Source organism: Oryctolagus cuniculus, chromosome 21 (genome assembly GCF_964237555.1).
Source record: "Oryctolagus cuniculus chromosome 21, mOryCun1.1, whole genome shotgun sequence".
Taxonomy (NCBI): domain Eukaryota; kingdom Metazoa; phylum Chordata; class Mammalia; order Lagomorpha; family Leporidae; genus Oryctolagus; species Oryctolagus cuniculus.
The window spans coordinates 6,056,622-6,068,723 of NC_091452.1; the positions used below are offsets into that span (position 1 = coordinate 6,056,622).

General features: G+C 63.7%; 1 protein-coding gene across 6 annotated transcripts; it reads left to right on the forward strand.

The window, feature by feature from the left end:
• Positions 1 to 2,315: 2,315 nt before the first annotated feature.
• CDK2AP1 (cyclin dependent kinase 2 associated protein 1) lies at positions 2,316 to 12,102 on the forward strand. 6 transcript variants are annotated; one of them, XM_051841397.2, is made up of 4 exons: positions 2,316 to 2,523; positions 6,801 to 6,898; positions 8,481 to 8,607; positions 11,398 to 12,102. In XM_051841397.2, the coding sequence occupies exons 1-4, from the start codon at positions 2,430 to 2,432 to the stop codon at positions 11,463 to 11,465; spliced, it is 387 nt and encodes a 128-aa protein (XP_051697357.1). In that variant the 5' UTR covers positions 2,316 to 2,429; the 3' UTR covers positions 11,466 to 12,102. The 6 variants fall into 6 exon arrangements, with proteins under 6 accessions (XP_051697357.1, XP_051697360.1, XP_051697358.1 ...); XM_051841400.2 differs by lacking the exon at positions 2,316 to 2,523 and adding an exon at positions 2,796 to 2,903; XM_051841398.2 differs by lacking the exon at positions 2,316 to 2,523 and adding an exon at positions 2,857 to 3,139.

Here is a 12,102-nt window from a genome sequence, read left to right on the forward strand (position 1 = left end):
AGAGCCATTCTGGAGAGCTGTTGGAAAGTCTCTCGGAAAGTTAGACTCAGGGGTGGGTGTGGTGCAGCAGGCGGAGCCGCCACCTGCTGGCGTCCCATCCGAGCCCTGGTTCGGGTTCTGGCTGCTGCACTTCTGATCCAGCTCCCTGCTAATGTGCCTGCAGGACGAGCCCAGTGCTTGGGCCGCTGCACCCACGTGGGAGACCTGGATGGAGCTCCAAAGTTCTGGCTTCAGTCTGGCTCAGCCCCAGCCTTCAGCTGATGGAAGATCTCTCTCTGACTCTCCCTCGCCCTGTACCTGCCTTCCAAATAAACCAGTAAATCTTAAAACAAACCAGATACATATGTCCTAGTAATTCCATTCCTGGGTAAACTTTTAAGTTTACACAAGAACTTGTACAATGTTTGAGCAGCACTATGTGTAACAGCCAAATTGTCGAAACAACAAATGTGCATCTGCAGAAGATCGGAGAAACAAACCAGGGGAATATTACTCAGCTATGAAAAACAGAGGGCTGACAACACGGATGAATCTAGAAAACCTGACTCTAAGTGAGAGCCAGACACAAATGGCCACATATACACGGATGTCCGGCATAGGCAAGTCCACATACATAGAAGTGAAGTTGTTGGCCTGATGACAGGAGGGACCCGGGGTGGGGAATGACTGTTACTGGGTATACAGGCTTCTCTGGAGTGATGAAAAATGTCCAACTTAGTGGTGATTGTTGTATAACAATATACTAAAAGCAACTTACATGTGAATTACGGGCCAGGGTTGTAGCACAAGTTTAATCCAGCATCCCATGTGGGCACTGCTTCAAGCCCTGGCTGCCCCAGTTCCGATCCAGCTCCCTGCTAGTGCGCCTGGGAAAGCAGCGGAGGATGGCTGAGTGCTTGGGTCCGTGCACACCACGTGGCTCCTGGCTTCAGCCTGGCCCAGCCCTGTCTGTGGTGGCCATCTGGGGAGTGGACCAGCAGACTGAAGACCTCTGTCTCTCCCTGCCTCTCTGTATTAACTGCCTTTCAAAAATTATTTTTGAAAAATTTGATTTATGTATTGAATTACATCTCAATTAAAAATAAAGTAACAAATGTTAATTTATCTCAGTTTAAAAAAAATTCACTGGTACTGAAAAAGAAAGGGCAAAAATATTTTTCAGTGATGTGATGACCAGGACATCAAGGGAGGGCTGGGATTGTGGTAAAAATGTAACCACCTAGAAATAGAAACACTCAGAACCTTCCTGGAGGGGAGGTCTGCACTCTAACCACCCTGCCAGCGCAGCTCCTGGGGACCCCGAGCCCACCTGCTGCCTCACTGCTGGCCCTGTGTGTCTTGGTACTCAGGAGCCCTGATGCGGCCAAGCCCAAGGGAGACAAGACACCGGCTTCCACAGACTTGCTACCATAAGGGCTGCTCATTTCACTCTGGGGTGGGCAGTGTGGTGCAGCGGGTCACCCTCCACTGGGATGCCGGCACTGATGCTGGTTCAAGTCCTGGCTCCTCTGCTGTGGATCCAGCTCGCTTCTAACGCGCCCCTGGAAGCCTGCAGTGGTGCCTGGGTTGCTGGGCCCCTGCCGCCCACGGTGGGGACCAAGATGGTGTTTCTGGCTCCTGGCTTTGGCCTGGCTCAGCTCTGGCTTTCAAATAAATCAATAATAAATCTGCCTTTCAAATAAATCAGTCTGTACAAAACCAAATCAAGCTCTGTTTTGTTCCTTATATATTGAGCTCACCCTTTTGGACTTAGGGTGATAAATAAAAGAGTTACAATGAATTTCACCAGTTCCTTTCTCCCTCCTGAGTGGTGGCTGGTGGAGCCCTGAGCAGGACTTCCCGGCTCCCACTGTCTCCACCGGAGCAGGGGAGGCGATGGGCATGAATTTATTAATTGAGCTTGGTCCGCACCCTCCGGAGCCAGGCTAAGGCTCAGCCCAGGGGTGCTGGCCAAACCCCGGGAGTTCCGTGTTCCCTGCGCCCTTAGGCCCAGGTGAGGGTCGCCTCTAGGGTGGGGAGGGTGAGGTCTTTGCCAGCTGACCCAGAGGGGAGGGTCTGACGATGAAAAAAACCAGGAGATGGCAGGCACCTCGCAGGGTTTAAGGCGTCTATGGCTTGGGCGGTGCTCACCCAAATAGTATCGCACGCGGGGTCCAAGGAGGGTCACAAAAATGCCGGTTACACCCCAGGGGGCAGCAACTTGGCCAAGTTCCTTCCTTGGTGCACCGCACCTGGACGGGCCTGGGCCCCAGCAGGCGCCCCCCCACACACACACCTGAGTGAGCTAAGGACGCAGAACCCGGGCCTGTGTGTGTGTGTGTGTGTGTGTGTGTGTGTGCGCGCGCGCGCCTGGGTGCGCTTTTGCCTGGGGGAGGCGTCCCGGCTCCTGTCCGGCCCGCAAAGGGTTAAAAGCCACTGGACACACAGACATGACATTTATTCGAAATCAACGTGCAGAGCCGGCCGCGCGACCCCGGGGCACAGCCAGCCGAAGCGCGCCAGGCTCGCCACCATTTTCTCCAGGTAATTTTCCATCCCTGCCCCCACCGCCCAGAGGGGAGAAAGCCCACTCAGAGTGACCTCCGGAATCCCACCCGGGAAACCGGGGTGGGGGGTGGGTGGGCCGGGGCGGAGAAGCAGCCGCCGCCGCCCGGGAGGCCGCCTGCGGGCGCGGGGGGCGCGCGGGCGCCGAGGCCACGCCGGGACCCCAGCCCCCCAAACTTTGGCAAGTTCGGGCGCGAGCGCTCCCGGCGGCGCGGGGCGCGGGGCGCGGCCGGGGCGGAGCCGCCCCCTGACGCCGGGCCGCCCCTCCCGGCCCCGGCCGGCGCCGCTGGCTCGGCTCAAAGTTTGCGGCCGCCCCTGCGCCCGCCGATGCACGGGTGATCGGCTGCGGCGGTGTCAGGGTGAGGGACGGCCATATTTGCCGGTGCGGCCCGCGCCGTCAGCAACAAAAAGTGCGCGGGCGCTCGGCCGGCGCTCGGACGGGCGCGGGGCCGCCGGGGCCGCCGCGCCGCCGCCCGGCCTCGCCGCCGCCGCCCTCGCGGCCTGGCCCGGCTGCGCCCGGCGCGCCCGCCGCCCGGGGGGATGTCTTACAAACCGAACTTGGCCGCGCACATGCCCGCCGCCGCCCTCAACGCCGGTGAGTGAGCGCCCCGGCCGCGCGCGCCGCGCCCCAAGTGCCGCCAAGTTGGGGGCCCGCGCGCCCGGCCCCGGCCCGGGGATCCCGGGGGGCGCGCGCGCGGCGGCGGCGGGGGGCGGCGGGGGGCGGGCAGCCGGTCCCGGCCGGGGCAGCGCGGCGGCAGCCGGCGCCGCCATGATTCCGGCGCCCGCCGCCAAAGTTCGCGGGTGCGCCCCTCGCCGCGGCGGGCCTCGGGGGCCGGGGCCGCGGGGGTGCCCCCCACGCCGGCGGCCGCGGATCGCGGGGAGCGCGGCGAGCGAGGGCGAGGGCGAGGGCGGGGGAGGCTTTTTCTCGGCTCCTTTTTCCTCCGCTCTTGGGCGGCTCGGCGAGGGCCCCTGCCGGCGGGAGTCGGGAGCGGCCGGGCCGCGCCGGGAGCGGGGCGCGGGGCGCGGGGCGCGGGGCGCGGGGCGCGGGGCCGGGTGGCTCCGGGGAGCGCGGAGCAGGCCCCGGCTGGGGGGCGCCCTGCACTGGGGCCACCCGGTGCGGCGACAGGCCCCGCGTGGGCAGGGTGCGGGAGGCGCGTGCCCGGCTGCAGCCGGCCCTGGGGGCGCGGGGCGGCCGGCGCGGGACGGGGTCGCCAGCGGGCGGGAGACTTGTAGGCAGGGGGGCCCCTGCCAGGCTCGTGGGAGCGGGGCTGCTCCTCCGGGCTCTAGGATGTCTCCTCGGGCGTGCGCGCAGAGACAGAAGTTGTGGAAGGGTGCGGGATCCTGGGGGTCTGCGGGAGGAGGGAGAGGGCGGCTCGCCGGGACCCCACTCTGGGAGCTCAGGGTCTGGGTGCCGGAGGCCCCCTGCCGCGGGCTCCCGCCGCCTTGCCGGCCTGGCGCTGGACGCCGGGCAACTCCTACAGAAGTTACCAGGCAGCTCCAGGCTCTGCCCAGGGGCCTGCCCCGGGGACCCGGAGCCGGGGGAGGGGGCGCACAGTCGTGGCGTCGCAGGTGACGGGCTTTGTGCCCTGCCCAGGGCTCCTCTTCTTCGGAGTCTCGGATGGAAACAGACGCGCCCCCTCCTCCTTCAAAAAAACGAGGCGCATTGGGGGAGAAGGGGCCAAGGCGTTGAGGGGGGGAGGGGCCGGCTCTGCAGGTCAGCGACGCCACGCTGGCCGCTGGCCTCCTGAACTCCAGAATCCCAGGAGGGACCCAGACAGGAGAGATCTGGGAGGGAGAACTTCTTGGGCACCGATTTGGGGGTTGGAAAGGGTTAAGATTAGGGGTGCAGAGAGAGAATAGAGTTGCTCAAATGGGCCCCAGCCCCGCTGGCCAGGGGTCCTGGGGTCCATGCCTGACAAAGGCTGGCTTTGTTGCCAGGTGGGATTTTTCCAAGCCCACCTCCTGTGCCACTGGGGTGGGGAAGGTAGGGGGCCGCCTGCCAGTCAGGAGCCAGCAGGGTCCTGGGCTTGCGCTGGAAGGGGGTGGCCGGGGCCCTAAAACTGGGGCCTTTGGGGCTTGGGGTCACAGGGAGGGAGGGAGACCCCCGGGACCCTGCAGCCCTGTTCTGGGGTGGCTGGCACCTTGCGCAGGTCTCCTCTTTTTTTGGCGAATTCCCGGCAGGACTGCTGAGGTCCCCAAGTCCCGGCTGCTCAGGTGGGGGCCGCCCCTCCCCGTGGACCCCTTTGCGGGAAGCCTGGCTCTCTCCCCTGCCATTTGCATCCAAGATGGACTCTCGCCGCTCCTCGGGCTTCCTTGTCGTCATCCCTCACGCCCTCCAGTCCTGCCTCCTGCGCGCGGGTTGCCAAGCTGCGGCCTGGCCGGTGGTGGCAGTGGCGGAGTTAGACAAAGCCCCCGCCTCCCCGCCCCGGAGCCCCCCAAGCGCCCCAAGTGGCGGGAAGGCCGCTCTTTGTCTGGCGTGGGGGTGGGGAGCCGGGCGGCCCCAGGAGCTTCCTGGCCTCTGCCAACCCCTCCCGGCGCCCTGCACACTGTGCGCATTGTCTGAGATGCTCCGAGCCGACCGCTGACGTGGAGCCTGGCGCTCCGCGGCCTCCTCGGCTGTCCCCGGGTCAGCAGGAAGGAGTGGGCACGAGTGGAGCTCGGGGCCCTCTGCCAGCTCTCTGCAGGGCCACCCCCCGCCCCCCAGGCTGGCGCAGGGACTGGCCTTGGTGTGCAAGTGGCGGTCACCTCCCACATTCTCAGCCCTGGCCCTACTCCCCCCAGCCAGGATGGGGTGATTTCTTATTCACCCCCCTCCATAGCCCCCCCAAACTGGACCCCAGTGCCACCCACCAGTGGGGTCCCAGGGCCCGAAGACCTCCCACTGGGACCAGTGCCTCCAACAGCTGGGGAAGTGGGGCCCAGAGGGGGCAGCGCCTTGTCTGCCGTCACAGCCTCTGGGTCAGGAGGGGAGAGTGGCAGAGCGGAGGTGAGAAGCAGAGGAGAGCAGGAGGGGTCCGGAGGGTGCTCCCCTCCCGTCAGGGCGCAGGGCCCTCGTGGACGCTGCCCCCCAATCGTCCCTAGCCAGGCGACGTGTGACAACTGGTTGTGGCCAGGATTGGAACCCAGAGCCACCTCTGGGCCGCATCAGGAGGCTCAGGACCTTGCGATTTGGTGTTGGGAGGCAGCCGCCCCCCCCACCCCGCCCCGTTCTGCTCTGTGCACTGGCTATGCTGGAGTGGGCAGCAAGGCATCTCACCCCCGCAGGCTTGGTGTGGCACAGCGGTCCGCCCGGCTCGGGACTCAGAGCCGGTAGCGGCAGCCCATGCTTGAGCTGCAGCCTGGGCTCTTCGGGGAAACCAGGGCAGGGCCAGGATGGCGCCTCTGGGGCACCTGCTGCCCACGCTTGCTCTCCTGGGCCGTGCGGCCTGTATCCTCCTCGCCCACGGCAGGTGTCTGGCTCTGCGCAGGGGGGCTTGGATCTGGAGTTCTCGGGGCCCCTCCCTCTCCAGCAGCCCATGCTCCTGCATGCCCCACCCCTCCCCCACACCAGAGAGCAGCTGGTCGGGCTGGCCAGCCTGGCACCAGCTGTCCATCCCCGGGGCCAGCTCCGCCGAGCCCACTGTGTGCGTGAGGGGGAGAGCGTTTGGCTCTGGGAGTAGCGAGCGGGCCGCTGCCCAGGAGGCCTGGGTCAGCTCTCCGTGGTGACTGCTGTCTGTGATTCGGCCGCCATGATGGGGTGTGTGCCCCGGTCTCCCCACCCCGTGTCCAGGAGCCAGCAGCTGAGCCGGGCCCCAGGCTGCGTCCCTGATTGTCACAGGGTCACCCGCTCTTCTCGGCTCGTGGACTCTAAGGAGGCCTGACCCCTCTATGGGTGAGGCCACGCAGAGGCCGGCCGTGGTCCCCAGCTGCCTGTTTTTTTGTCCCATGTGCCTAACCCCAGCCGGCAGGGGATGAAATCCTGTTAGCTCCCGACTCAGTCTCTGGGGGCACAGCCTCAATGGCAGGTGGGCTCAGGTCATCAGGGGCTGGGACAGGGCCCGAGGAGAGCAGCGGAGAGGAGGGGCCCTGGGACGCAGGCCCACCCTGGGTCATCCGGGCCCGGGCTCTGGGCCTCGCCAGACCGGAGGTGGAGGGTGGCTTCTCCATCCTGTGAGTAGACTCCTGCTGGCCTTGTGGGCGGGGGCAGTCGTGGGACCCGGAGTCCTGGCCCAGGACACAGCCAGGCAAACTGCTGACACCGCTCTCTGCCCCTGCAGCTGGGAGTGTCCACTCGCCGTCCACCAGCATGGCCACGTCCTCCCAGTACCGCCAGCTGCTGAGTGACTACGGGCCGCCGTCCCTAGGCTACACTCAGGTATGCCATTGGGGCCAGGGCACTGTGGGGACCCAGCGGGAGAGGCAAGAAAGGGGAGGAGTGACTAGGGTTGTGCTCTGTGGGAGCGCCCCGGGGTGGGGTGGGGGGCCTGGTTTGGGCCAGTGGCACAGGCCGCCACACTGCGTGGCTATCGGCTGGGTCGCTCAGTTCTGGGTCCTGGGCCTGCCCTCTCTCAGTGTCTGCGCACAGAGTTGGAGCCTGGGTCCCGTCCCTGTCTTTCTCGTGTGGCTCCACCCTTAGGAGCCTGTGACCCCCCACGTGCAGCCGCTTAGAGGCTCAGCTGCTTTTTGTCTTTTTTTCATCTTGATAAAAGATGTATTTATATAAAAGAGCTACAGAGAGAGAGAGAGAGAGAATCTTCCATCTGCTGGTTCACTCCTCAGGTGGCCACGACAGCCGGAGCTGGGCTGATCTGAACAGGAGCCAGGAGCTTATTCTGGGTCTCCCATGCAGGTGCAGGGGCCCAAGGACCTGGGCCATCTTCCACTGCTTTCCTAGGCCACAGCAGGGAGCTGGATGGGAAGTGGAGCAGCCGGGACTTGAACTGGCGCCTGTATGGGATGCCACGCTGCAGGCCATGGCTTAATCCACTATGCCACAGTGCCCGCCTCGGTCTCCGTTTCTTCATCGGGCCAGGGAGAAAGCTACCGCTTCAGCGGTGTCCCCAGTCTACAAGGAATGCACTGCCCCTGGGGAGGGCCCCAGCCTAAAGGTTCTCTCCCTGGACCTGACCCCAGCCAGCACTCCGGGGTCACCATGGAGGCCGTTGCCTGGGTCCTAGGTGGTGGCCCCGGCACCGTGCCTGCCGTGGTCATGCCCCACCAGACCGAGCTGTCCCAGGAGAAGAAGCAGGCACCGGCGTGGGCCCGGGAGCGGGACCGACTGAAAAAGTGGCGGTGGCAGGGAGACAGGCAGAAATGCAGCCGAGAGTGGCGGCGCGGTGCCCTGGCCGTGACCCGGCGCCGCCGGCAGCAGTGGAAATGCCTTGAGGCCAGGAGGTGGCCACGCCGCGAGGCCCAGCAGCCAGGCCAGGCTGGGCGGCAGGAGTGCGAGGCTGAGGAGCAGAACTGGCCTCGGTGCGAGGCGCAGGCCATCTCCCTGGGGAGCGAGGTGGCCGCCTCGATGCGGTTGCCAGCAAAGGCCCAGGAGGAGGAGGAGGAGGAGAGGCCTGGACATGCGGCCTTGGCCCCCGGGCACGCGGGGAGCCCAGCTCCGCTGATCTGGGTGCTTGCGTGGGGGCTGCTGGTGCGGTCTGGAGGAAGAGGGTTTCCAGTGGGTGTGGGCTGGGCAGGGCGGAGTGAGCTTGTTTTAGGCTCTGGCCAGGGGTCGTTGGTCACCCTGGCCCTGCTGACCCCAGGTGTGGGCCCTGGCGGGCGGACTCTGAGCTGTGGTTTGTGGAGACGGGCTGGTTCTTTCCCTCTCCTCTGGGGTGATAAAGGAACTCTCTGGAGCCTGCTGGCTGTGTGTGCTTATGCCAGGACAGGAGGGTGTGACCGGGGTCCTGACCACACGGGGTCGGCTTCGTGTTTGTCCGTCGGGACCCACATCTCTCTGATCCTAGGGAACCGGGAGCAGCCAGGTGCCCCAGAGCAAGTACGCGGAGCTGCTGGCCATCATCGAAGAGCTGGGGAAAGAGATCAGACCCACGTACGCGGGCAGCAAGAGCGCCATGGAGCGGCTGAAGCGAGGTGAGCCGGCGGTCCCCCCCCCCCCGCCACGCCTCTTCCCCACCCTGGGGGATTCTGGAGAGAACGATGGAGGTGGAGGGTGGGGCGGGGAAGGGTCCCCGAGCCCACTGGGGCTCCTTTGTGATCCGGGATCACTCTGCAGCGGGCGTCCGTCGGGGGAGTGGGAAATGGCTTTGGGCGCCACGCCTCTTTGCAGGGGCATCTTTGCCCATCTTCTGAGACGGGCAGCCCGCACTCTCCCACCTGCTGCTGGCCAGGGGCTCTGGGTGCGGAGTGTGCTAGCCCCAGGCCCTGCGGCTCGGACTCCTTCCTGCCCGGCTCCTGTCGGCCAGCACCTATGCGAGAAGCAGGTCAGGCAGCAGGATCCCCCTTAGGGCGGAGTCATGACACAGGTGGGTGGGAGGCCGGCATCTGCACTGCCCTCGGCCTTGACCTCTGTGGGTTGTGGGCCAAGGAGCTATGTGGGCCTCTCCTATGGCCTGGGGACAGCGGAGGGCACTTAGAATTAAAAAAAAAAAAAAAAAAAAAAAAAAAAAACACTAAAAAAATCACTTGAGAGACAGAGAGGGCTCCCATCCACTAGTTCACTCCCTAAAATGCCTGCAGTAGCCAGGGCTGGGCTCGCGTCCGAGCCGGGAGCTCTGTCCAGGTCTGCCCTGTGCGTGCAGGAGCTCTGCTGCCCCCTAGAGTCTGCATCGGGAAGCTGGAGTCAGAAGGTGGCGCTGGGTGCCGACTGGCCCCGGGCAGCCTGAGATGGGACGCGGGTTTCCTGACCCTGAGGCTGCGTGCCTGCTTGGGAGCGGGGTATGGATGGTGGGCTCACCGAACGTGAGGGATCAGCTGTGCTGTTGGCTATGGGGGTAGGGGATTTCTCCTTTAGGAGGGGGCACTACCGAGCTTGCTGGGCCCTTGTACTTGTTTAGGATCAGGAGAGAGTTGGGAGACAAAGGAGAGGAACATTGGTTACAAACTGGTGGTGTCACAGGGGCGTGGGCTGGGGACGTGTCTGGGTGACAGCTGCTGCTGGCAACGAGGATCCCACCCCCCGGAGACGGGGCTGCCTGACCAAGCACATTGGGGACAGGCTTGGAGAAAGGTTGCCTCCGAGGCTGTGGCTGAAGAGGGAGGGCCTGGGGCAGGATACTCAGCCTGGCTCTGACCCAACCCCGGTTGCTGCCGGGAAGTCAGAGCAAGAGAGGCCTGGGAACTGGAGGGCTGGTTACGTGGACGGGGATCCTGGCATGACGCCGGGCCCCAGAGCCTCACGGGCGAACCACAGCCACCCGAGAGAAGAGTCAGCGTGGCCTGCGGGGTGCCAGCTCCGGGCACGTCGTGGGCAAGTTGCTGGTCCCGCGGCACGGAGCTTACCCTGCCCAAGCGCAGGCTGCGCAAGCTTCCGCCTCAGCGGGGGTGAGCAGGGAGGAGGCGGTCAGGGACACTCCTGAGAGGCTGGCAAACTCCAGGCCGAGAGTGGCTTTTTAGTTTTGAGTGGTGGAAGCACGGTGACTCGTGGAAACCCCACGCGTTCCAGACTTCCGTGTCCACGAATCAGGAGCTCCTGGGTCACTTGGCAGCGGCCTGTGGCTGCCTTCCGACGAGGACGAACCGAGTGCTTGTGAGGGACCGTGCGGTCTGAGACGCTGAGGATTTCCGCTGCCCCTTAGTGTCCGGAGCGCACGTTGTTAAGACCGGCGACGGGGACTCCTGGGTTTTAGCTGCTAGGGACTGGGGAAGTCAGTGGGTCAGCGTCTCATGGAGTTCAACAGAGGCAGAAACAAAGGCGGGAAGAATAGGAAACAACACATCAGAGCTGGGCGAGACCCCGGGCAGGGGTGCCGATGTGCCCGGGGGAGGACGCCTCGGAGGCCCGTGAACCGAGCACTGGTGCCTCGCCTGTGCAGGCTGGGGGTGTCGCCGTGGCTCCTTGGCACTGGGGAGCCCCTTTGGGGAACTGAGAGAGGCCTCCGTGGGCTCAGGCCTGAAGACCCTGGGTGGAGACTGATTTTGTTGCCCTCGTTACACAGGGTGTCCCGAGAGCTCGCTGGTACCACCCTGAATACAGGGATAGTTTTAGGGAGACAAAGAGTTTTGGCTGGGAGAGAGGGGCTCTGAGAAGTGGGGTGGGGTTTATGGTTGTATTGGCTGGGCCGGTACTCTGGGATAGCAGGTAGAGCCACTGTGGTGCCGGCATCACATATGGGCCCTGGTTCAAGTCCTGGCTGTTCCACTTGCAGTCTAGCTCTCTGCTAATTGCGTGGGAAGGCAGCAGAAGGTGGCCCACGTGCTTGGGTTTCTGCACCCACGAGGGAGACCTAGAGAAGCTCCTAGCTGCGGACCCTGACCTGCCCGGCTCTAGCCGTTTGGGCCATTTTAGGAGTGAACCACCAGATAGGAGACCTCTCTCTGTCTCTGTAATTCTGCTTTTCAAATAAAATAAATCCTTAAAAAAAAACAACAACAAAAAACACAAGACCTGCTGGCACAAGGACCTACCTCCCACATCAGACTCGGGGTTGATACCCAGCTCTAGCTACTGCTCCGCTTTCTGCTAATGGGGACCCTGGGGACAAGCAGTGACCGCTCAAGTACTTGGGTCTCTGCCACCCGCGTGGGGGACCGGGATGGAGGTCCTGGCTCCCCTGGCTGTGGGCGGCATTTGGGTAGGGAATCGGTACGTGGACAGGACGGGTTGTTTGGGTGTAGGTCCCCGAGTGCCCTTCTAGTCAGTGTTCTGTGTCTGGGTGGCACAGGGATGGCTCCTGGGGACTGTCCCCGCCTCTTCTCTTCCAGGCATCATTCACGCCCGAGGACTGGTGCGGGAGTGCCTGGCCGAGACGGAGCGGAACGCCCGGTCCTAGCCGCGGAGCCAGCTGGGAAGCTTTTCCGTCTTCCTGCGAGATGGGCAGTCACAGGTGAAACGCGTGTTTTCAGTGGCCACGTTTGGTTTCCTCCCACGGTTCACGGTTCACCAGGCTCTGAACCTCCAGTCCCAAGGACTGAGAAGATCTGCAGTTCATTAGGATTTGATTTTACGGAGCTCCCCCCCCGCCCCCCCAGCACTGATGCACGCAGAGTTCCCTTTCAGCAAGTTGTGGTTTGCCTCTAAGACTCGGCGCCCCCTGGCGCCCCCTGGCGCCTTCTCTGGAGCACAGTTCTGTCCCCACGCCCGCCTGGTCCCTCTCCTACGCTGATGCAACTCAGGGTGCGCACTGACAGCACCCCTCCCCTGTGCCTGTAGATCCTGCTTAGTGTAACTTCTTTTTTGCGTCTGCATTTGCATGACTATTAGTGCTTTGAAGTCAATTCTAAAAAACACACAAGTTATAAATACAGAAGAAAGAGCAACCTGCCAGACCCCGAGAGCCCGACCGGCCGGAGATTTCAGTTCAGCCTTCACTGTGCGTTGACAGAACATCTGGAAGAACACGACGAAAACTGTTTGCATCTTTGTATGTATTTATTACTTGATGTAATAAAGCTTATTTTGATTAACAA

Bases quoted from the DNA above. Each gene is read 5' to 3' on its own strand.
- CDK2AP1 (XM_051841396.2), top strand. From the start codon at position 7,475: ATGGGATGCCACGCTGCAGGCCATGGCTTAATCCACTATGCCACAGTG. The intron at 8,144-8,480 runs GTGCTTGCGTGG...CTCTGATCCTAG, and splicing joins GCCCAGCTCCGCTGATCTGG to GGAACCGGGAGCAGCCAGGT. The intron at 8,608-11,397 runs GTGAGCCGGCGG...CTTCTCTTCCAG, and splicing joins CATGGAGCGGCTGAAGCGAG to GCATCATTCACGCCCGAGGA.